This window comes from Panthera pardus, unplaced genomic scaffold (genome assembly GCF_024362965.1).
Source record: "Panthera pardus isolate Hobbes unplaced genomic scaffold, ASM2436296v1 HiC_scaffold_17, whole genome shotgun sequence".
In the NCBI taxonomy this organism is placed as follows: Eukaryota; Metazoa; Chordata; class Mammalia; order Carnivora; family Felidae; genus Panthera; species Panthera pardus.
This window is the reverse complement of record NW_026526732.1, coordinates 70888696-70914505: the sequence shown is the minus strand read 5'-3', so window position 1 is coordinate 70914505 and position 25810 is coordinate 70888696. Positions and strand designations below refer to the sequence as shown.

The following is a 25810-nucleotide window of genomic DNA, read 5'->3' as shown; positions in this document are numbered from 1 at the left end:
CTCACCTTCACTTGATTTGACAAGCAATCGTGTGTGTATCTTTCTGCTCACCTATGAATCTTTTCAAAGCATTCAGCTTAGTTTTTACTGGAAAAGAACTTCCTTTGGCAATATAATCTTTCATAATACTATTACTTAGAGAAATAAGGAAACCTGCATAATTGGATTTGGTAGTAAATGTGATCTGGCTATCGATAAGCCTATATCTCAGTTGGTGGGAGCAGAAATATACAGGTGCAGGTATTCTTAATGACTGTCCGTATCCACAGTGGCCATAGTTCATTGACCACAGGCATCATTCATCAGACTTTACTGGCAGAATGGAAAATGTCAGATAAGTCAGGTTTTCTTTTTCTTTCTTTCTTTCTTTCTTTCTTTCTTTCTTTCTTTCTTTCCTTTTTTAGCTGTTTTGGATACTTCTGTTGCTTTTTTCTTGCTACAAATAGCACTACATTGAATTTTCCTGTATATATATTTTGTAACCATGTGCTTGTATATCTCTCAGAATGAGTTACTAGATATGATTTGTTGGGTCAAAGATTATGTGCATATAAAAACTTGATAGCTATTGTCAAATTGCCTCCATGGAGTTTGTGCAAGTACATACTTGGGTGATGTATGAGAGTATGTCTTTTGTCACATCTTTACAAACCCTAGTATGGTATCAAATTCTTTACTATTTACCTGTCTTACTCTCTTATTGGTGAAAACACGTATGTCTGGAGTTCCCCAGACTGCTCCCAGGTTTGATGATTTGCTAAGAGGACTCACAGAACTCATCATGTAGTTGTACTTATTTAGTATGATATTGGCTTATTTTTGTATAAAAATTAATTTGTATTTTGGTCTATTTTATAAAATTAGTATCATTTACTTTGTGACATGGTTTAGCCATAATAAGTAAGCTTAAGCTTTTGGAAAACAGTAGGCACTTTTTTTGAAGTGATGGTAGAGAGTGAACTTATTCATTGTGTCCAAATTTAAAAACTGCTGTTTTTAAAAACGATTAAAAAAAAATTTTTTTTTTAACATTTTATTTATTTTTGAGACAGAGAGAGACAGAGCATGAACGGGGGAGGGGCAGAGAGAGAGGGAGACACAGAATCAGAAGCAGGCTCCAGGCTCTGAGCCATCAGCCCAGAGCCCGACGCGGGGCTCGAACTCACGGACCGCGAGATCGTGACCTGAGCTGAAGTCGGCCGCTTAACCGACTGAGCCACCCAGGCGCCCCTAAAAACGATTTTTTTAAATGTTTTTTTTTTGAGAGAGAAAGAGAGGGAGACACAGTGCAAGCAAGGCAGGGGCAGAGAGAGAGGGAGACACAGAATCTGAAGCAGGATCCAGGCTCCGAGTTGTCAGCACCAAGCCTGATGCAGGGCTTGAACTCGTGAACTGCAAGGTCACGGCCTGGGCCAAAGTAGGACAATTAACCGACTGAGCCACCCAGGTGCCCCTAAAAATTGCTTTTTAACTGAAAGCTAGGTTTATTCTCTGAATTGTGAGGTTGATTTTAACAATGGAAAAATCTTTATATTTCATGCTTTAGATGGCGACTGTCAAAAGGAAATAGGATCATGGCAGCAGATGATGACAATGGTGATGGAACAAGTTTATTTGATGTCTTTTCTGGTAAGACCTGTCTTTCTGAACTGTCTTTCTAAGTGTATTTAATTGCAAAATCATTTATTCTCATTGAAAACACTGTCATCAACTCTTTCTTCCCACACATAAATGAATTAACATAGTAAGGTGCCTGGCAAATAGGAAATGTTTAGTAAATGTGAGCTTTCTTATTATTACAGGGCTTTTAAGGCTCTCAAATATAATGAAATTAACAACTTTGTCAATATGGGTGGTAATGATATTTATTTTTCTATCCAAAGAAATATAAAATAGGTATTTGTTACTCTTGAGTAAGTTGAATACATTATGGTCCTTTACTCCCAAATACTTAAGTGTGTATTTCATAAGAAAAACTTGGGTTTTTTAATATAAGAACAGCACAATTATCAAAATTTCAGTAAATTTAACATTGATATAATACTTTTATTTAATCTGCTATTTTTGTTCCTGTTTTACCAGGTAACCCCAACATTTTCTTTATTATTATGATTGGATTTTAATCTATCATTTTAATACTTTGTTTTTCTCATCTTTTTTTTTTCCTTCTGATTTTCTTACCTCCTTTCAAATGTTGAATATATTTTAGAATTTCATTCTAATTTATATATTAGCTTTTTGGGCTACAACACCTCTTTGCATTATTTTTTAGTGGCTGCTTAAGGGATTGGAGTATACCTCTTTAACATTTTGTAGTCTACTTCCTAGTATTGTACTTTTTCACCTAAGATGTAGAATCTTGTATGTATAGTTTTATTTAACCTTCATCCATCCTTTTATGTTAAAGATGTCATAAACCTCATGATACAGAGCTTCAATTTTTACTTTATATCATTCTACGTATCTTTAAAAACTTAAGAGGAATTAAAAGAAATTAAGAAAAATTTGTTATTTATATTTACTCTGTTATTTATCGTTTCTAGTCCTAGTATCCTCTAATGGCTTTTCAGTATCATTTTCCTCCCCATTCTCTCTTTTCCTCTTGGACTGCAGATATACAGTATGTGAGAACTTTTGATATTGCTAAGGTTACTAAGACATTTGTTGTTGTTTATTTGTTTTAAATCTTTTTCTCTCTATTCTTCAGATTGGATAATTTTTATTGATTTACCTTCAAGTTCACTGGCTCTACTGTTAAGCACCTTCAGTGAAAATTTTTTTTCTTTTTTTTTTTTGCATTAGATATTTCACTTTTCAGTTTTAGGATTTTCATTCTTTGCTTGTTTGTTTTAGTTATTTTTTATTTATTTAATTTAGTAATCTCTACATCCATTGTGGGGCCCAAACTCATGACCCCAAAATCAAGAGTTGCACTCCACCAACTGAGCCTGCCAGGCATCCCTCATTCTTTGTTTTAATGGTTTCTGTTTCTCTGCCAAGATTTCCTATGTAGTAATTTTTGGATTGCATTCTGGATGCTCAATTCTGTTATGTTCTAGAGACACTGGATTATGCTATATTGTTTTTACTTTTAGCAAGTATTTAACTTGGCTGAACTTAAACTTCTGTCTTACCTGTAGTGGATAGCAGCTGAAAACTCTGTTCAGATATTTTAGCTTTAACTGGACATTTTGGAGTTCTCACCTTTACTTATGTAGTTTGGAGGTCACTTGGAGATTTGGGCACAAATTGGGGAATACTCTTTCTGGATTTTCTTTCTTAGTTTCTAGTTGCTGTTATCATTCCCCAATTTTTTTCTTTCATTATTCAAGCTGTTGGGACCAGAGGTTTCCATCTAAGCTTTCACTGCTCATTGTGGCTCCAACTAGGGCTTATCCTTCTACAAAAAATTTTAATAAAGGGGGATAGGGAATGCATACAAGACTGTTTTCTCCTTTCAGGTGTTGTCTCCCATTCAGTTTTTGCCCTCTTTGGATTGTTTTTAGATTTTCAGATTGCCTTTTTTTTCTTATTTAATTGAGGTATAATTATACTTATAACATCCTATTAGTTTCAGGAATACAACATAATGATTCAGTATTTGTATATAATGTGAAATGATCACCACAATGATAGTCTAGTGGCAGAGCATTTGACTACAGATAGCTTTTAATAATTTGCTTAGAGTTTATAGTTGTTATCAGCAGGAGGATTGGTCTGATAGAACCACTCTGCTATTATTGGAATTGGAACCTTCTCACAAGTTTGTTTTTGAAAGTGAGTTTTTAAGTCTAAATCTTATGTAATAGAGTCATAAATCTGTGTATTGAGATCTTTCTATTTATAAGGATGTTTAAAAATTGTAAACAATTGTGTTTTTTGGTATAAGACTAATAAAGTCTCTGTCTTTTCCTGGATTAGAAAAACTTCACTAACTGCATGAAGTCAGTTTTAATTATCTTTGATTTTCCTGCAGCTTCTCCTCTTAAAAATAATGATGAAGGTTCTTTGGACATATATGCTGGGTTGGACAGTGCTGTTTCTGGTATGTAAATTCTAAAATAAAAGTTTCATTTTCTTTGGTCAGTGTATTGGAAGTATTTATTTTGTTGTTGCCAATTCTTGGGAGTAATACATAGTTCCTGAACAATTTGCCCATTCTTTGAAATGGTTATACTTAGGTAATTATTTTTTTGACCAAAGTTTGATCACTAAAACAAATTAGCACTCAGTTTTGCTATTCATCTAGGTCTTAGATTTAATTGGACCTAGAGCAAGTATATTTTGTACATTGAAATGCAGCTGCTGGTGGTGTCTATACATATATTACTACTCATACTGTCATGGCTTACATATTAGAACTTTTGAAAAGGGTAGTTACTATAAATGTTTTCAACTGTATCAGTAAGAGGTGCCTGGGTAACTCAGTTTGTTGGACATCCAGCTTTGGTTCAGGTCATGATCTCGTGGTTTGTGAGTTCGAGCCCTGCATTGTGAGTTCGAGGCCCTGTCAGGCCTCTATGCTGACAGCTCAGAGCCTGGAGCCTGTTTCAGATTCTGATCTCCCTCTCTCTCTCTGCCCTTCCCCCATTTGTGCTTGCTCGCTTGCTGGCTCTCTCTCTCTCTCTCTCTCTCTCTCTCCGTCTCTGTCTCGCTCTCTCAAAAATAAACATTAAACAAACAAACAAACAAATGTATCAGTAAGACTGGTATGGAGAGAGTCTAATGACCTATCCAAATTAGAAACCTTTCCATAATCAAATCTCTCAAAGCTTTGAACAAATATGGTCCTCACATCTGATTTGTTGTCATAAGTATTTTAGGTAAATTGGCTTTCCAACCAATCAGTATAGATTTGGATGAAATGCAGGAGATGCAGAAATATATAGCCCTTTGATTTGCAGGAGACACAACATCAAAAAGCTTGACACATATTTTCTATTTTCCCCACCTTTATTGAGATATAGTTAACATGTAACATTGTGTAAGTTTAAGTATTGATTTGATACACTTATACGTTGCAAAATGATTACCACTTTAGCCTTAGCTAAATTATGTGACATAATTACCTGCATCAATTATGTGATATAATTAGCCTGCATCAATTACGTGACATAATTACCATCTCTCTTTTGTGGTGAGAACATTTAAGATCTATTCTCTTAGCAACTTTTAAGTATGTAATACACACAGTATGATTAACTATCATCACTCTGCTGTGTTTTAGATCCCTAAACCTTATTTATCTTATAGCTAGAAGTTTATATTCTGGTTTTTTAAAGTTTATTTATTTATTTATTTAGAGAGAGAGCACAAGCGAGTATGAGCAGGGGAGGGGCAGAGAGAGAGGGAGAGAGAATCCCAAGTAGGCTCTTCCCTGTCAATACTGAGCCTGATGTGGGGCTAGAACTCACAAACCATGAGATCATGACCTGAGCTGAAATCAAGAGTGCTTAACCAACTGAGCCACCCAAGGGCCCCTGGAAGTTCATACTCTTTGATCAATATCTCTTCTGTCACCCCAGCCCCTGGTAACCACTGTTCTAGTCTGTTTCTATGTATTTGGCATTTTTATATTTCACATACAAGTTGATGTCATGTGCTATATGTCTTTCTCTTTCTGACTTATTTCAATTAGCATAATGCCTGCAAGGTCTGTCCATGTTAGTGCAAATGGCAGGAGGTCCTTCTTTCTCATGGTTGAATAATATCCCATTGTATACATATGCCACATCTCTTTTAACCATCTGTTAATGAACACTTAGGTTGTTTCCATATGTTGGCTATTATGAATAATGCTGCAGTGAACACGGGTGTGCAGATATCTCTTTGAGATCCTGGGTTTTTTTTTTTTAAGTTTTTATTTATTTATTTTGAGAGAGAGAAAGAGAGGAAAAGAGAGAAATTGAGTGGGGAAGGGGCAGAGAGAGGGGGGGACAGAGGATCTGAAGTGGGCTCTGCACTGACAGCAAAAACCCTATACGGGGCTCAAACCCATGAACTGTGAGATCATATTTATGACTCTATTACATATTAGTTTCAGGCATACGACATAATTATTCAGTATTTGTATATAATGTGAAATGATCACCATAGTAATAGTCTAGTGGTAGAGCATTTGATTACAGATAGCTTTCTGTACACTGCAGAGAGCCTGATGCAGGGCTTGAACCCATGAACCACTTCCACTTGAGCCGAAGTTAGGCGCTTTACCAATTGAGCCACCCAGGTGCCCTAAGATCCTCTTTTATATCCTTTGGATTAATACCCAGAGGTGGGATTACTGAATCATATTTCTATTTTTAAGTTTTTGAGGAACCTCCATAGTGTTTTCCATTGTAGCTGCACTGGTTTACATTCCCACTAATCTTGCATAAGTATTCTATTTTCTCCACATCCTTGCCAACACTTGTTATCTCATGGTTGTTTTTTGGTTTTTGTTTTTTTTTAATCGGGGAGGTCTCTGATAACAGCAGTCTTTACTGAACATTTACTTACTAAGTGTGGCAAGTGTTTGGTGCTTTTTATTTTTTACTTACTCATTTATTTTATTGAAGTATAGTTGACATACAGTGTTATATTAGTTTCAAGTGTACAAAATAGTGATTTGACAATTCTGTACCTAATGCAGTGCTCATCATGGTAAGTGTAGTTACTATTTGTCACCATACAAAGTTATTACAATATTATTGATTATATTCCCTATTCTATAGCTTTTATCTCCTCTTTTTGGTGATAGCCATTCTAGCAGGTGTAAGGTGTTATCTCATTGTGATTTTGATTTGCATTTCCCTAACAGTTAGTCAGGTTGAGCACTTTTCCATGTTCCTGTTGGCCATTTGTATGTCTTTGGGAAAATGTCTATTCAGTTTCTCTGCCCATTTTTCTGTCAGATTTTTTTTTTTTTCCTTTGGCTGTTGAGTGGTATGAGTTCTTTATATATTCTGGATATTAACCCTATGTCAGATACTTAATTTGCAAATATTTTCTCCCATTCTGTGGGTTGCCTTTCACTTTGTTGATGGTTTTCTTTCCTATGCTGCAGCTTTGTAATTTGATGTAGTCCTACTTGTTATTTTTGCTATTGTTTCCCTTGTTTTTGGTGTCAAATCCAGAAAATCTTTGCCAAGACTGATGTCTAGGAGCTTACCCCCTTCCTTTTTTTTTTTCTCTAAGACTTTTTGGGTCTCACATTTAAATCCCATTTGGAATGCAAGCTGGTGTAGCCACTCTGAAGACAGTATGGAGGTTCCACAAAAAACTAAAAATAGAACTACCTTACGGGCCAGCAATTGCACTACTAGGCATTTATCCACGGGGTACAGGTGTGCTGTTTCAGTGGGACACATGCACCCTCATGTTTAGTAGCACTATCAACAATAGCCAAAGTATGGAAAGAGCCCAAGTGTCCACTGATGGATGAATGGATAAAGAAGATGTGGTATATATATGTACAATGGAGTATTACTTGGCAATCAAAAAGAATTTGCAACTACGTGGGTGGAACTGGAGGGTATTATGCTAAGTGAAATTAGTCAGAGAAAGACATAAATCCTATGACTTCATTCATATGAGGACTTTAAGAAACAAAACAGATGAACCTAAGGGAAGGGAAACAAAAAATATAAAAACAGGGAGGGGGACAAAACAGAAGAGACTCATAAATATGGAGAATAAACTGAGGGTTACTGGAGGGGTTGTGGAGGGGGGATGGGCTAAATGGGTAAGGGGCACTAAGGAATCTACTCCTGAAATCATTGTTGATGATATATCCTAACTAATTTGGATGTAAATTTTAAAAAATTAAAAAAAAAAAACCATTTGGAGTTGATTTTTGTGCATGGAGTAAGATAGGGGTCCAGTTTTCTCAATACCATTTATGGAAAGAGCTTATCTATTCCCCATTGTATATTCTTCACTTGTCTGTCATACATAAATTTACTGTATTTATTTCTGGGTTCTGTATTCTGCTCCATTGATCTGTATATCTGTTTTTATGCCAATAGCATACAGTTTTGATTACTATAGCTTTGTATTAGGATTAGAGATCAGGAAATGTGATGCCTACAGCTTTGGTCTTCTTTTTCAAGACAGCTTTTTTATTTGCAGTCTTGTCATTTCATACGAATTTTAGGATTGTTATTTCTATTTCTGTGAAAAATGACATTGGAATTCTGATAGGGATTGCATTGAATCTCAAAGTACATGTTTTAATTTAAGGGCTTTTTGTATGTTTGTTTTAGACAGTGCTTCCAAATCGTGTGTACCATCCAGAAATTGTTTGGATTTATATGAAGAAATCCTGACTGAAGAAGGAACTGCAAAGGAGGCAACATATAATGATGTATGGGTTGCCAGAATTAAGGACAGAGTTATTTTAACCTTTTGTAACTTCTGAAGTGCAGACATCAGCTTATTATTAAACATTCTGTGTTGAAGAAATAGCTCTTAGTCTAAAAGAATATTTAAGTTTCTGTCTTCAGATCTGCTTTTTAAAATCTTTTCTGAATGCTTGTCTAAATTTAGTTATAATTTTGCTTGATTAAATTTAAGTGAATATATAAAACCTCAACAGGCAGTCAGTATGATAAAACATTTTATCTTTTCATGATTTGTACTAAGTTATAAAATGTCCCAAGACTTAATTCAGATGAATTTCTTTCTACCTTATTTGAATTTTAAGGTCTGGAGATTGAATGTGAAACTTAACAAGATGTGTTTTGGTTGAGACAATGTTAAAAACTAGTAGTTTTACTAAATATCTGTTAGTAGAAATAGACCTTGTCTATCCTTTGTAGGGGGTTGATTTTCTAAATTTTAAAATATTCCGAAGTGTCATATAAGCTAAGAAAATAATTTAGGATGATGCTTAATCTTTTTATATCTTACAGTTGCAAGTAGAATATGGTAAATGTCAGCTGCAAATGAAAGAGCTGATGAAAAAGTTTAAGGAAATACAGACACAGGTAGGATTATTATGAGTATTTTTGCCTCTCTGTTTTCTTTTACTGCTCCAGTCATTGAAGGGAAGTTTTATTGAGGCCCTAGGGCCTTTTGTGTTATTTTAAAATCAAAATGTAATAATTTTTTTTTGTTAGAAATTAAAATGCTTAAGTGTTGGCGGTTTATAAGGAAATTCTTCTTTTTAGTGTTAAATGATATAGCAAGTATGCAGAAACATGCATTATTTTCTGTGTCACTGAAAATGATATTGGAAAACTGATTTGTTAAATGGCACCGGCATAAAAATCTGTTACACTAGTTAACAAATAATAGAACATTAATGGAGATGATACCAGGTATTTTTTTTGTTTTTTGTTTTTTTTTTAATTTATTTTGAGAGAGAGAACACAAGTTGGGAGGGGCAGAGAGAGAGGGAGGGAGAGAGAGGGAGAATTCTAAGCAGGCCCTGTTCTATCAGCGTGGAGCCCAATATGGGGTTTGAACCCATGAACTGTGAGATCATGGCATGAGCCGAAATCAAGAGTTGGACACTTTAAGTGACTGAGCCACCCAGGAGCCCCGATACCGGGTGTTTTAAAAGGGAATGGTTTGAGGAGCAAAGATTTAGAATGGCTGTTGGGGGAAGGTGGTGATACCTTCATACTTTCGCAAGAGTGACTTTTTTGGTGAGTGTGCGCAGAATACAGGAATGTCATGTCTTGTTTTGATTTTTATTTATTTATTTATTTTGGTAAAGTTGTTTCTCTTCGTTTCCCTTTCCCCCCAAATAACTAGCCAATCCTAAATTCATTCTTTGTTCATTTGAGAATTAGTACATTGTTGTAAGTTAAACGTGAGTTGTTAAGTATAATAAAGCCTTATCATTTTTATCTTCAGTTTTCAAGGTAATAACCCAGGCAGAACTTTTTTCTTGTTATTGTCTTTTCATTTTGAACCTGGCTTTTTTTTTTTTTTAATGTTTATTTATTTTGAGAGAGAGAGCATGTGCACGCAGGTGTGTATGGGAGGGGCAGAGAGAGAGGGGGAGAGAGAATCCCAAGCAGGTTCCATGCTCAGTGCAGTGTCTTATCTCATGACTACGAGATCACAACCTGAGCCAATATCAAGACTTGGGTGCTTAACTGACAGCCACCCAGGTGCCCCTTGATCCATGTTTTAAGTAGTTTCACTTGAAATGGCCTTTGTTTGGTGTCTGTTATCTTTGAATCTCAGCTGTATAATGAACATAATAGTACTTCTTTCTCGTAGGACTTTTTTTGGAATCACACAAGATAAAAAACGTGATGCCTGGCTTGCAGTTAGAGCTTTCAGTAAACATTAGCTGTGTTATATAAGTAAAAGTTTAATAATCCTGTAGACCTATACTTTATTTATATATATACTTTAAATATATTTTATGATGTTTAGAATTTCAGCTTAAAAAATGAAAACCAGTCTCTTAAGAAGAATATTTCAGCACTTATCAAAACTGCTAGAGTGGAAATAAATCGCAAGGATGAAGAAATAAATAATCTTCACCAAAGGTATAATTGAGGGGTGTGGATCTGTTTATGAATTACATGGCTGTTGATATGTGGAATATTTTAAACTTTTGAGTGGAAAGATGAAAATCATGCATTTTATTAAGTCTTTAAGGTTTTACTATGACTAATATTCTCTCTCTTTTTAAAATTTTGGTTGGAGGCAGTATTTTCCAGAGAATTTCATGTTTCCTTCCCTTGCATAGTCAAATCTCCAAAGCAGTTATCTAAACTTGCTGTCTTCATTTTATGTTTCTACTCACTCTTGACCCCCTTTCACTCTGACTTCTGCCTCCATTGGTACACCCAAATAGCTGTCATTTTGCTCAACGGTGACTGCCTCTAAGTCTATCAAATAGTTTTGATTTCTCATTTTAACCACCCTCACACATTATATGACATAATTGACCTTTTCTTGAAAATAGTCTCTTGATTTGGCTTTCATGGTTCTTAATTTTCTTCCTAACTTGAGGTTTATTCTTCTGTACTTGACTAGGTTGGAATTCTTAAAACTCAGACCTATGTCTTTTCCTTTCTCTGTCAGTATATTCATTTGAAGTAATCTCACTCCTACTACATCAGTTCCATTTATATAGAAATAACTACTTCACATCTATACAGAATTTTCAAAATTACCTCATTCAAAATGGAATTTATGATCAAACCTCTTCAGTTGTTTCTTACTCAGTGGGTTCTCCATCATTTATTCAGCTGGTGTAAACCAGAGACCTAGGGGTAGACTGGCCATTTAATTTATTGCCCACACCAGGACCCTTTTGAGAGTAGAAGGGCATGCTATTAATAATTGCACTGAGATTACTTGGCAAACTGGGACACATAGTCACCGTGCCTAGAAGCTGTCATTGACCCTTACCTCTCTAATCGTCCCTCAGACCTAATTCATTACCATGTTCTGCTGATTTTTATGTCTTTATAATCTCTCAAATTATTCATTTCTCTCCGATTTTACCATCATTGTTACCTATCAACTCTCATCTGGCAGTAGCCTTTGTGCTGGTATTTCTGCATCCATTCTTGCTCTTTTCCACCTCTGGTTCATCTCTTCTCAGTATAAAAGCCCCACACAGGACACTTTTTAAACCACACTGAACATCTCACTATCATAGAATTACTCCATCCTACCCTCTTTCTTAATTAAAATACATCAATGGATTCTCATTGTTCTTAGGATAAAAGATCATAAATCTGAACGTGGCCCACAAGACTCTTCCCAATATGGTTTTAAACTACTTTTCAGGCCTTGCTTTTAGTGTTTACCTTTGCCCTAGGCATCATAGCTCTGGAATTTCTGCATTCTTTTGGTTCCTTGGATGTACCATGAGCTCTGCCTTTGCCACCTGTTTCCCATCCTCCACTTGCTAAAAACCAACCTATCCTCAGGTCTTTTTCACAGGGGTATTAGTCTGTTATTCCTCTTACACTTAGAATTTTTAAAGTCATTAATGGGGTTACTTCTTTAGTATCTTTCTCTTTCTAATCTCCCTGTTATCTCTGTTAAGAGCTCTGTGGGTTAGAATTATCTTTTAGTATCTATCTTTTCACTAAACTGTAAGCTTCATGGGAGCAGTGACCATGTCTGTGTATCTTCACCATTTTATCAAGCACTTAGCTCAGAGTTTGGCGCATGGCAGATGGTCAATAAATGATTGACAGGTGAATGAAGGTAATTTTATATGTAGACTGTGTGATACTGTAAAGCACTTCAGGCCTTTTGGAAATGAAGATGGCTGTGTGTTTACTAAACTAAATCGCACCAGTGCAGCTAGTATGATTGCTTCCTGAAATTTTGGGGAAATTTTATACATATTTAAATCTGTTAGGGGATAGTTGTGATGTTTTAACAGGGTGGAGAGAGAAACTGGGTGAATAAATGATGAGACTTATGTCATTAGATTAATTCATGTGGTTATACCTTATCTAATAAACATTCTGCCAGTTATTTTCACTTTTTAATTGTGACCTGTATCTGGTATTCTACTGGTGTTTATCATTTGGCTGAAACCTCACGTTTAATGTAAGGTGAAAATTTAAGAGTATAAATTCTGGAAAGTGTGTAAGGTAAAGGTTTGTTTTAAATAAAGCTTTTTTTTTTTTTAAAGTTTATTTATTTAACTAATCTGTACACCCAATGTGGGGCTCAAACTCATGACCCCAAGATCAAGAGGCACATTCTCTTCCAACTGAGTGAGCCAGGCTCCCCCTAAAACTTTTGATAGTATTTTATCTATCTAGCGTGCACATGCTGGGGAGGGGCAGAAAGAGAGGGAGAGAGAAAATCCTAAGCAGGCTCTGTGCTGTCAGTGCAGAGCCCGTTGTGGGGCTCGATCCCACGAACCGTGAGATCATGATCTGAGCTGATATAAAGAGCTAGATGTTTGACTGGGCCACTGAGGCACCCCCAAATTTCCCTTTTTTATAGGGATACTAGTTATAGTGGATTAGGGCTCACTCTAGTGACCTCTCTTTAACTTGATTCCCCTCTGTAAAGACCCTCTCCTCAAAGTCACATTGTAAGATACTGGGAGTTAGGACTTGAACATATGAATTTTGGGGAGAACGTAACTTAACCCATTATAAGATCCATATAAGATCTATATATTGTTTTAGATTGTATATTTCCCATATCCTCTTTTGTTTAATTAAAATCTCCCCTTATTCTCCTGAGTCTTTTAAATTTTGGTGTTCTCTGTACATTTAGTACTGATTAGGATTAGATTTATGGAGATTTAGAGAAGTTATGGAAGTTCAGGAAGATGGACTGAGAACTAAAATGAGCTATTTGCCTATTATTGTTAGGAAATCTGCCAGTTTTCTGAAACACTAATATAAAACCCTAAGACTTAGACTCTTTTTGGTTAAATAATAAATACACGCCATTTCCCTAAGAAAGAATCACAACTCTATATTTCTCTTTATTTTTGCATAGTATGTGGCACTTTAAGATGGCTATTGATGCTTTGGTTTACTGTGGGATTGTATGTGAAACAGAAAACCAGGGTAGAGAGCTACGTAGAACTCTATGATTGTGTTGTCTGGCAACATTTTACTTTTCCTTCTGTTTCAGTTGCACTAGAGTGAGTGAGGGCAAGAAAATAATGTTATTTGTTCTAAAAGAAATGAATCTGTGGTTAGTTTGGCAGTTATCCACCTGTGGTGAGGGAAGTCTGGAAGACCTTGGTAAGGCCTGATAGAACAGAGAGGTCCTCTAGTCTTTGTTGAACAAAGCAAATGAAAGGGAGTTCCTTGTTTTGAAAACAGGCCCATTTAGTTGGAAGCTGGTAAGCATCACTCACATCTTTATATGAAGTAAAACAGTTTTGCCAGTGTGGGGACCCCTGAATTTTAAAATGTTTTGCATGTGATTAAAATCTGGATCATTAAAAAGCAATTAACTTTGTTTTTTGTTGTGAATTTCTATCTCTCAACAGACTGTCTGAGTTCTCACATTTTCGAAATAATCACAAAACTCTAAGGACACCAGATGTAGTTAAAACAAAAGATCTTAAATCCAGATCTCCCCATTTGGATGATTGTGCAAAGACTGATCTCAGAGTGAAAAGTGATGTTTCTAAAGATGTACATCATAGCACTTCACTGCCAAATCCCGAAAAGGAAGGAAAATCACATTGTGAAAAAAAGAGCACTTTGTATTTGTCTCCATTTACTGAAAAACACTGCAACAATGGCATTTGGTCACGTTCCCATTATCAGGTTGGTGAGAGTATCTCAAATGAGGATAATAGAAGAGGGAGAAAAGATATTAGACATAGCCAATATAGCAGAGGAACGGATAGAATACGGAAAGACTTAAATTCTAGTTGTGGTGATAGTGAATCAAGGAACACAGAGGCTAGTCAAAGGCTACAAGGACGTCCTGAGAAATATGGTAAAGGTGAACCAAAGGCTGAAAGTAAAAATTCAAAGTTTAAAAGTAATACAGATATGGATTATAAAAATGAACGCATTAACTCTTGGGAAAAAGAGACCTTTAGAGAAAGGTCATATACTCGAGTAGAATCTCAAAGTGACAAAAAACTAGAAAGACAAAGTGAAAGATCACAAACTATAAATAGAAAAGAACTTAAGTCTCAAGACAAAGAAGAAAGAAAAGTTGATCAGAAACCTAAATCCGTAGTAAAAGACCAGGATCATTGGAGAAGATCTGAACGACCATCACTTACTCATTCCAAGAATGAAATAAAATCTCATAATTCAAGTAAATACCATCTAGAAGAGAGAAGAGGAAGGGAAGATTGTAAAAGAGATAGGGGTGTAAGTAATCATAGTTTTCAAGAAGGAAGATGTCCATCCTTTTTTTCATCCAGCAGAACTCATAAACACACTGACTCCAAAGAATTTGATGCTGTGCACCAGTGGGAAAATACACCTTTAAGAGCAGAACGGCATAGGACTGAAGATAAGAGGAAAAGAGAACGAGAAAGCAAAGAAGAAAATAGGCATATAAGAAATGAAAAAAGAACACCTACAGAACATTTGCAGAAGACTAGCAAAGAAACTAAGAAAACCACTACGAATTTAAAGAGACAGAATGAGCCCAAAAGTGATAAAGGTGAAGTCTCTAACAATGAGGTTTCTGAAGGAGCGGATAATAAAGAGCCTGCAATTAAAGCTGACAGTGGTCCAAATGAAACAAAAAACAAAGACTTAAAGTTGAGTTTTATGGAAAAATTGAACTTAACCCTTTCTCCTGCCAAAAAGCAGCCTGTTTCTCAGGATAACCACCCGAAAATAACCAATATCCCCAAATCCAGTGGCATATGTGATTTGGAGTGCTTGGTTCAGGCGACAACAGTGACATGTGTTTCCTCTGTCAGTGAACATACCGCAGAGGAAACCAAATCAAAGTTATTGGAACCAAAGGATGCTCTTGCAGTTGCATCTGAACCCAGGACCAGTAATCCAGAAAGGAAAATGGAAGGAGAGAGTGTGTTGGTTAAATCTGTTGAGAATACTATGGGTTGTGATGTGCCCATTTGTGGTACAGAGACTCCCTTCTCAGCACCTGTGGAAATGGAACAAACAGAATCCTTGTTTCCATCATCAACAGAAATGGAACAAACCATTAATGGTGCCAGGGAAGCAGTTCCTGTGGTAATGGACATATTACAAACAAATGTTTCTCAAAACTTTGGCTTGGAATTGGATACTAAAAGAAATGTTGATTTAAATTCTTGTAGTGTTTCTCAAGGTATGGAGATGAAGGAGCCTTCTGCAACAAAAGTAGCTGAATCCAGTGACAGCATTTTGCAGCCTTCAGTTGAAGAAACTGAAATTTTGCCAGTAGCCCTTTCAGAAGATGGTAACCCCAAATTTGAGCCTTCTCTTGTAGGTACACCATTGGATGAAAGTAAGTCTTGTCATTTGGAGCCTTGCTCACCTAAAGAGACACAAGAATCTTCACTTCAGCAGTCTGCGATAGTGGACAACAGAATGGAAATCGGTGAAACAAACTCAGTATATAATGATGATGAGAATTCAGTTTTGAGCATTGACCTCAATCACCTGAGGCCTATTCCAGAAGCCATCAGTCCTCTGAATAGTCCAGTGAGACCTGTAGCAAAAGTTCTTAGACTGGAAAGCCCATCTCAAGTTTCATTATGTAATAACAGTCATAAAGGTAATAGTTTATATTATGTTCTATAACTTTTTGTGAGACTGTAAAATATATAAGAAGAACTAGTGCTTTTTCTTTTTTGATAACATAGTTAACATATTGTTCAGACCCCTGTTAATTAGAGAGGTACATCAAGCCTTTAATCTAAATTTAGATAACTCTTATTTTTACAAACAAGGGAGTTGTAGGACAGGTTGTTTCAAATACTCTTTGCTTGCTTTCAGATATATTTTTTATTCCAAAGCCATCATCAAATGGTATAGAGTAGGTGATCCTAACATGAAGTAAAGATACCTGACCAGTTGGTTGATGGTTATCCAAATGACCAAACCACACCATCACTGAGTACCAACTGAGGCCAGGAAAGACATAGGACATGATTAAGTATTAAACATTAACATACTACTAAGAAAAAAAAAGCTATTAAAAATGGTGACAAAAGACATATGACATGATTAAATATTAGTCATTAACATTCTACTAAAAAAAAAGCTATTAAAATAATGAGTTGCCTCAGTACTTAAGTTTTTGTTATATTTAGTATGGAAATGTCAAATGACTAGAACTCAGTTGTCATGTGACTATAATACACTTTTCTCTTCCACAGATATATTTCCACCAGATTCGGCTCAATCTACCTCTAAGAGCAAGTCTGATCTCAATAAGGAAAATCAAAAGCCAGTTTGCAAATCTGACAAATTTACAGATGCAGACTACCATAAGAATTCATCTTTAGATGAATTGGAAGAAGGAGAAATTATAAGCGACAGTGAAAAATCTAAACCACAAGAAAGTTTTGAAAAAAGTGCCAAACCCAGAACTTCTACTGAAGTCCAGAATGCAAAAAGTAACCCAGGAAGTAGGAAAAGTACTATGCACTTGGGTAAAGACAGTAGGAAAACATCTATAAAAATTCATCAGACCAAAAGCAGATGGAATAATAATAGACAAAGTGAATCTAGCAGATCTTCAAAAACAGAGAGGAAAGATAAGACCATGAGTACCTCCAGCCTGGAAAAAATAGTTCCAATTATTGCTGCACCCTCTTCTGTACGAGAGATTATGCACATGTTACGAATGTTAAGAAAACATGTAAGGAAAAATTATATGAAATTCAAGGTAAAATTTTCATTAATACAATTTCATAGAATTATCGAGTCAGCAATTTTGAGTTTTACATCACTAATTAAACACCTTGACTTATCCAAGATCTCAAAGTCAGTGACTACCTTACAGAATAATCTCTGTGATGTTATAGAATCCAAACTTAAGCAAGTTAAAAAGAATGGCATTGTGGATCGTTTGTTTGAACAGCAGCTACCAGATATGAAAAAAAAATTGTGGAAGTTTGTAGAAGAACAGCTGGATTATTTGTTTGGAAAGCTTAAGAAAATCTTAGGAAAGTTTTGTGATTCTATAAACTTTGGCAGTGACAGTGATGAAGGAAAACGTGAAAAGATAAATAAGGAGAAAGCACAATATTCAAACTGTCAGAAGGGGAATGTGGACAACTCCAGCAAAGAAATGCTGAAAGAGAAATCCCCCAAATCGGAAGATTCTGTTAATCATAAGTCTGCACTTGGATGTAAAAAATCTGAGGAAAAACCTCAAGATAATTTCAGTATTAACACAGTAAAGCGTGACATTAAAAAAAGTTCTAACACTTGCTTTGATAACATTAAGAACTCTCAGTCTGAAGAACACTCCTTGGAACCAAACTGTCCCAGCATCCCAAAGCCAGGAAAAATGGAAGGCAGCACTATAGAGGATGCACAAACATCCCAGCATGCAGCTTTGAAGCCAGAACGCAGTTTCGAGATTCTTACTGAACAGCAAGCATCTAGCCTTACTTTTAATTTAGTGAGCGATGCACAGATGGGTGAAATATTCAAAAGTTTGTTACAGGGTTCTGATCTTTTGGATAACAGTGTTAATTGTAATGAAAAAAGTGAGTGGGAGTTAAAGACTCCAGAAAAACAGCTGCTGGAGAGTCTTAAGTGCGAATCTATACCAACTTGTACAACTGACGAGCTGGTTTCAGGGGTGGTTTCTCCATGTCCTAAAATGATTAGTGATGACAATTGGTCATTATTGTCATCTGAGAAAGGTCCATCTTTGTCTTCAGGACTTTCTTTGCCAGTTCATCCTGATGTGTTGGATGAAAGTTGTATGTTTGAAGTGTCCACTAATATAGCTTTGAGTAAAGATAATGGATGTAGTTCAGAAAAGAGCAAGCCCTGCATTTCCTCCATACTTCTTGAAGATCTCGCAGTCTCTTTAACAGTACCATCACCTCTGAAGTCAGATGGTCATCTCAGTTTCTTAAAGCCTGAAGTTTTGTCTAGTTCAACTCCTGAAGAAGTTATTAGTGCCCATTTTAGTGAAGATGCCTTACTTGAAGAAGAGGATGCATCTGAACAAGATATTCATTTAGCTCTGGAGTCTGATAATTCAAGCAGCAAATCAAGTTGTTCTTCATCATGGACAAGTCGGTCTGTTACTCCAGGCTTTCAGTACCACCCCAACCTACCCATGCATGCTGTCATAATGGAAAAGTCCAATGATCATTTCATTGTGAAAATACGGCGTGCTGCACCATCTACCTCCCCTAGTCTTAAACAGAATATGGTGGCTGACGAGTCATTGGCATCGTTGCCAAGAGTGGAAAAGGAAGCAGATAAAGCAGTGGAGAAAGAATATGTTTCATGTCAGAATGAAGTTTTTAAATCTGTGGAGGAATTAAATTCCAACAACAATGTTGACAGCAGTAAATCAGCTCCTGAAGAACAGGACTGTATGATACAAACACAGGTTCCTGATATATACGAATTTCTTAAAGATGCTTCAGGTAAAGTGAGTCATGGTAATGAAGTGGCTGATGAGTGTTTCAAGTTGCATCAAGTATGGGAACCAAAAGTACCTGAAAGCATTGAGGAATTGCCTCCAATGGAAGAAATTTCACATTCTGTTGAGGATCAACTTCCAGACACATATATAGACCTCACAAAAGATACAGTCACTGAGACCAAAAACTTGGGGGAATTCATAGAAGTAACAGTTTTAAATCTTGATCAGTTGGGATGCTCTGAAGGCAATTTGGATCAGAATGCTCAAATACTAGATGATGTGCAGCCTGATACTGTAGATGCTTTCATTGATTTGACACAAGAGGTTTCAAGTGAGAGTAAAAATGAGAGTAACCATCCTGCTTTAGGTGTTGAACGCTTGGAATGTCAGGTGATATGTGTGGATGAAGATAACTCTAAGGAAGGAAAGGTGCAAGTGGCAAACGGGCCTTTGGAATGCATTGTTGAAGAAGCCTGTATCGATTTGACCTCAGAACCTCCCAGTTCATGTGAAGTAAAAAAGGATGACTTAAAACCAGAGTCGGCATCAAATTCTGATAGTTCAGTGTTGCCTGGGACTTTGGATAATGCTCCTAAAAAGAGAAAAAAACTTTCTGATCTAAATCATTCTCATAAAAAACAGAGAAAGGAAACAGACTTAACCAGTAGGGAAAAGACTAAGAAAATTACCCATGATTCTGCTGAGAATGGTGAAGCTCACCGAAAGAAAGCCAGTAAGAAAAAGGCCCCTGCAGTGACTAAAGATCCCTCATCGTTGAAGTCAAGCCCAGGGATCGAGGAGCTGTCAGCAACTGCCACTTCTCCTATAAGCCTTTCTGCAAAGAATGTTATTAAAAAGAAGGGAGAAATTATAGTTTTATGGACAAGGTAAGAATCTTGAGACTTTTAAGTCACCAGGAAATTTTGAGAGGCCAGGCATCTGTTCTGTCATGTCATCATAGTTTTATCCCATCCTAAAATAAGGCAAGTGAGGACTGACTTCAAAAGTGGCCAAAGTTGGTAGAGGATGCATTCTAGAGTGCAGTCCAACTGTAGTATAGAACAGTTTAGAGCAGTGGCTCTTAACCAGGTATGTGCATTAGCACCATGGACATAACTTTTCACTGTTCTTTTAAAAAATTTTTTTTAACTTTTTCGGTTAAAATTTCTTTGTAAGGAACTGGTATAACCACATTTTAGAAAGGAAGAATATAACCACATTTTAGAAAGGAAGAATGACAGGTGGTGAAACGGGCAAAAAGTGCATTTGTAATTTGAGTTTTCCACTAAACTAGGAGTTTCGAAAAAGTTTCATCAATTGGTTGTCCTCTTGACTTTCACGTAAACTTTTTAAGAAATGGAGATTTAAAGGTGACTACATTTGTGAACCATTGGACTAGAGGTTCATGCTCTCCAGACTTAACTAGAGTGCATAATGAGGGAAACTGAATCATGTTGAAATTGGTGACCATTTTTGTTTATTTTACTTATTTAGTTTAATTTGTTTTATTCTATTTAATTAATTGCATTTAATTTTTAAAAATATATTTATTTTGATAGGGAGAACATGCATGTGCAAGCGGGAGGGGGGGCAGAGGGAGAGAGGGAAGTGGAATGTGGGGACATGCATGTTTGGGGAACAGTTGGTGTTTGGCTCTTTGCCCCATTTGAGAGTCCCACATCCTTTTTTTTTTTTTTTTTAAGTTTTATTAATTAATTTAGAGAGAGCACAAGTGGGGGAGGGGCAGAGAGGAGAGACAGAATCCCAGGCAGGTTCTACTCCATCAGCACAGAGCCCCATCAAACTCAACAACTATGAGACCATGACCAGAGCCCAGATCAAGAGTAGGATGCTCAACCGACTGTGCTACCCAGGCACCCCGAGAGTCCCACATTCTTTCTCCCTTGTCACCTTGAGCTTAGCTCAAGTCTCTAGAAACTGTCCCTTTGCTTTTGCTCTTAACCTCTGGTCCTGGACATGCTCAAAGGTCTAGGGGGACTGTATAGCAACCCCCTGGTAACCAGTTTTGTTTAATACCACAGTCTTCCATGCCTTCATTCCAGATAATTTATAGATGGCAGAATAGTATCTCAGAGATTATAACACGCACTGGTTCAGATCACGTAGAAAAACAAATCTGGGAATGAGAATACCTGGATTCTATTTTACTTTTGGTTTTTCTGCTTATGAAGACTTTGATCTTATTTGGGCCCTAATTTTAAAAGTACACATTGGGGCACCTGGGTGGCTCAGTGGGTTAAGCATCTGACTTCAGTTCATGTTATGATCTCTTGGTTTGCAAGTTCAAGCCCTGCATCTGGCTGTCTGCTGTCAGTGCAGAGCCCACTTCGGATCCTCTGTCTCCCTCTCCCTCTCCCTCTGCCCCTCCCCTGTGTGTGAACGTGTGCACTTTCTCTCAAAAATAAATATTAAAAAGAAAGTACTCTACACATTAAAGGTAGATTAAGAAAAAAAAACCTTTAATTTTGTCATTAGAATAAATTGGTTTATTTTAGAAAATTTTGGGGGGCCCCCGGGTGGCTCAGTTGGTTGAGCATCTGACTTCAGCTCAGGTCATAATCTCGTAGTGTGTGAGTTCCAGCCCCACGTCGGGCTTTGTGCTGATAGCTAAGAGCCCGGAGCCTGCTTCAGATTCTGTCTCTCTCTGCCTCTTCCCCGCTCACACTCTGTCTCTCAAAAATGAATAAATGTTAAAAAAAAATTTTTTTTAAATTTTTTGGGAAATATGTGTGAACTCAAACATTAAAATCATGCATACTATTTCTCAGAGATAATCATTGTTCATATTTTGGTGTATGCAGTTTGTTTCTGTGGGCTTTTAAGAAAAATGTCACCTCCTATTTGTAGACATTAAGGCATTGGAATTTTTGTTACCTTTCTACTCTAATCTACAGAAACTAAAATAACATTTTTCTCTCTTCAGAAATGATGACCGGGAAATTTTATTGGAGTGTCAAAAAAGAGGGCCATCATTGAAAACATTTTCTTATTTAGCTGCCAAGTTGAATAAAAATCCATATCAGGTAACTACCCAATTTTTACATTTCTATAATTTTACAAGTGTTTCTACTATATTTAGATTTAACCTTTATCATGTTTAAAGTACGTAGATATTATCCAATTTCTTTAAAAAATTTTTTTAATGTTTCTTTATTTTGAGAGAGAGAGCGTGCAAGGGGGGGGAGAGGCAAAGAGAGAGGGAGAGAGAGAATCCCAAGCAGGCTCCACACTGTCCACGCAGAGCTGATGTGGGGCTTGATCTCCCGAACCATGAGATCATGACCTGAGCTGACATCCAGAGTTGGACATTCAACTGACTGAGCCACCCAGGGGCTCCTATTAACCATTTTCTTTAACAGTATGGCTCTTTACATAGGACTGTTAGAAACTTGGTAAGGGGCACCGGATGGCTCAGTCCAGTAGAGCATGTGACTCTTGGATCTTGGGATCTTGAGTTTGAGCTCCACTTTGGGGTATAGAGATTACTTAAGGAAATAAAATAAATAAAATCTTGGTGATTGTGGACGTAGTTGGGAACAATCCTAATTTTTTCCTATTGTCTTACCATTTACTTATTTGATCTCATTTGTCTTATAATGATGTTCACTTCTTTAAGAATGTTTAATATTGAACAGTTAAACTAGCAATCACCTTTAGTATGAAGATATTTTATTTTTCCAAACATTACTTCATGTTTTTATTATTGAGGGCAACTTTCTTTGTCTTAGAATGTTTTGTGAAAATATTCATCACAGATAAGAAAATATATATATTGAGACGTTTGTAATTAACCATCATTTAAAATTTTCAGGTCTCAGAAAGATTCCAGCAGCTAATGAAGCTCTTTGAAAAGTCAAAATGCAGGTAGTTAATGGTTCTGCTACAGGACACCAGTAAAGTAAATATCTGACACTGTAACTGTGCAGTTAATGGCCTGTTAGTCATTGAAGATATGAGTAGTGGGTAGAGACATCCAGTTTAGTTTCTGCTTCAGTCACAGGTTGGAGGATGGTTGCTCGTGCAGGATTCAAAGGTTGTCTTTCATCCATAGAGACGTGGCTTAGAGTGAAGCCTGCTGCAGTTCAGATCAGCATGGCAATCTCTCCTCAACCTTTGTTTTTTTTGGAGTATAACCGACATATCCTATTTCTTCTCAACCTTCTGATTGCTGATGAGTCTAAGATGCGGAGGGGATAATCCATTTGATGATTAACAAAAATTTTTTATAGATGAAGAAAAATAAAACATTCTTGAATAGCATATATTTCACAGGCAGTGAACTCTGTAAGTCTTTGAAATTTAGTATTTTTCAAATTTTAATTAGGAGTACTAAATATTTAAAATATAAAACGTACATCATTCATAAACATGAAATCCATTGTCATCTGAATAGATGACATGATTTACCAAGTTAAATTATTAATGATGTTCACTGACATGTTTTCTTAGTTTATTTAAGCCATTCTACAGGTTTATAATTATATAAGCCATTCCTGTACAGGCAATAATTATCAGCAGGTTCTTTTTCTCTAAGGCCTGAACCAATTGCTTAGATATTTTGGACTTTACATAAAGAAAGTTGTAAAGGTACTTAACCTATCACTGTTTTCAGTATATTTGTATCATAATTACTTGAATGCAGAACACCCAATTTCAAATTCAGTTCAGTTCAAATTAAATTAAATCTGAAAAGAATCCATATTTGGACATAGATCTTAGTGTGAAGGGTCCTTATATTTTTGAAGTTTAAATCGACTTCTGGACCCAGTGTAAATTTTATTGTCTGTGGATAACCTGTTAGTTTCAATATCTTCTCTAAGCAACTAGTTTGCTAATGAGATCTTCAGAAGATATTTAGCAGTTTACTGTGAAGTTAAAATCCTATTTACATAATTCAGAATGTAAGATTGAATAATGGAGAATTTAAATAGAAAAGCTTATTCTTTAAGAACCTTTTAAAATGGCCTGATTATTTTTCAGATTTACTGTGCTTTAAAATTTTTACTGCCTTTAAGAAATAAAACTGAGTTTTTATTTTACCTGAATGTTATGTTAAAATGTGAGTTCCATTCCCTTGTGAAGATAATATATACATTTATGAAAGAATTAACTTGTATCTGAAAGTGATGCATATTAGTTTGAAATTTCCAAATTCCTTTACAAATCTAAAATCTTCAGTGGATTTGTTACTTGAAATTTTTTTTGCTTGCATGATAGCAAAAATAGTAGGTTATTTTATTCCTATCTGTCTCTTAATGATTTTTTTTCCATCCAAGTGCTATAGTCTCATAAGATTCTTGCCAGAATCAGAATATAGCAATAAAGTTACCAAACTGAGTCTGTAAAAAGCTAGTTCTTTATCACTGATGTTACCTGAGTGAACTCATTTAAAGAACAACACCTTATAAAATGGTCATCAGAAAAATAGAATCATAACTTCAGCATTTTCTTACATTACAGATAAATTGCTGAATTCCTTGGAGTCTTGATTGATATTGCATATTTCACAGAAGCTTGGAATTCCTCATGTTTTAAATGGGGAAGTAGAGGGCAGTTTCATGGCATATTCAATTAGTAATAAAAATCTACATTTGTAATTGCTGACGCTTTAATCTCAAGTCAGCATGTTTGGCTTGTTCCAGTCATCAGTCTGATTTGCTCACTTGTTATTGGTCAAGATATTTATTTTTGAACAGAACTTGTTATTAAGATAAAAGCAACAACGAAATGGCATTGAAACCTCAAAGAAATGACTTTCTTTTCTAGATTTTTCAAAATAATTTTGTAGCATTTGAAACAATGATTATTTAGTTCATTTTCATCCATTTTTATTTGCTTTTCTAATTACCTCTCATTTTGGTACATTGTAAAATAATTTAAATAGTGTATATGTAAATATGTATAATTACAGTGATGTATAATACTTTGTGTATAGGTGTGTTTGTGTGTACATACACACATAAATGGCTTTGCCTAGCCAAGGATTTTTTTTTATCTGTATAAAACTTTTTGTATAAAGTTTGTTTTCAATACCAGTAATGTATAAATAAAGCCATGTAAAGTTCTGTTATATTTTGATTAGAATGTTTCTTTTAGTGTGTTTAGATAATAATTACAAGAAAAAAAAGTAAAACAGGGGATATGGGAGCTGTTTTGAAGTGGTTCTTGGTGGGGGTATGGCTGGCTGAATGTGACTAGATTCATTAGAGAAAACCAGTTGCCTTTGCCTGCTTTCTCACAGCAGGTACTAGTACAGTGAACCAGACCTCTGCTGCAGGTGTCCTCACAGATAAAATCTGGGCAGCACAAAACCCTTTTGGGTGAAGATTTGGGGAAAACAGGTAAGGACTGACTAGCTTGTGCATTATTTGTTCACTCTTCCCCCTCCAGACTTAAAGGACTAATGGGTTACAGCGTAGGCCCTAGACTTTAGGAAATGCCTTAGGAAATTGCTATTTCTCCCACGGTGTCTAAAGAGGGAGCTATGGTTGAAGGGTTACTTCGTAGATAACAAACAAATAATTTACTGTGGTTTTTGTAGTGTTGGGGCTGTGCACCATAGGGCTTTATCTTCTTCCCTCTCTTTGAACCCCCAACATAGCCCAGATTGCTGCCCTCAGCCTTTCCCCAGGGCATTCTATCACTCAGAAGAGCCCATACCATCAGGTAAGTGAGTTCACAAGCCAAAGTAAAGTGATTACCAAGAAATGCCACTGGTTCAAAAGAAAACTCAATTACATAAGATCATCAGACTCTAAAATTAAGCCTGTAAACAGAAAAAAAAGGGAAGAGTTTAGCAATG

The 25810-nt window shown here is 36.0% G+C and overlaps 1 protein-coding gene across 2 annotated transcripts in view; it reads left to right on the top strand.

Annotated features, from left to right (window-relative positions):
• CASP8AP2 (caspase 8 associated protein 2) overlaps positions 1–25078 on the top strand; it is a 35992-nt gene extending 10914 nt beyond the window's left edge. The window contains exons 3-12 of one of the 2 annotated variants that reach the window (XM_019442863.2): positions 1547–1629; positions 3977–4045; positions 8244–8344; positions 8892–8966; positions 10372–10487; positions 13934–16143; positions 16748–19874; positions 21932–22031; positions 22820–22872; positions 24469–25078. In XM_019442863.2, the coding sequence (XP_019298408.2) occupies positions 1575–1629; positions 3977–4045; positions 8244–8344; positions 8892–8966; positions 10372–10487; positions 13934–16143; positions 16748–19874; positions 21932–22031; positions 22820–22872; positions 24469–24472 (5910 nt within the window). In that variant the 5' untranslated portion in view covers positions 1547–1574 and the 3' untranslated portion in view covers positions 24473–25078. Of the gene's footprint in view, positions 1–1546; positions 1630–3976; positions 4046–8243; positions 8345–8891; positions 8967–10371; positions 10488–13933; positions 16144–16747; positions 19875–21931; positions 22032–22819; positions 22907–24468 lie in introns of both variants that reach the window. The other variant, XM_019442862.2, reaches the window with a different exon arrangement.
• The last annotated feature ends 732 nt before the right edge of the window (positions 25079–25810 follow it).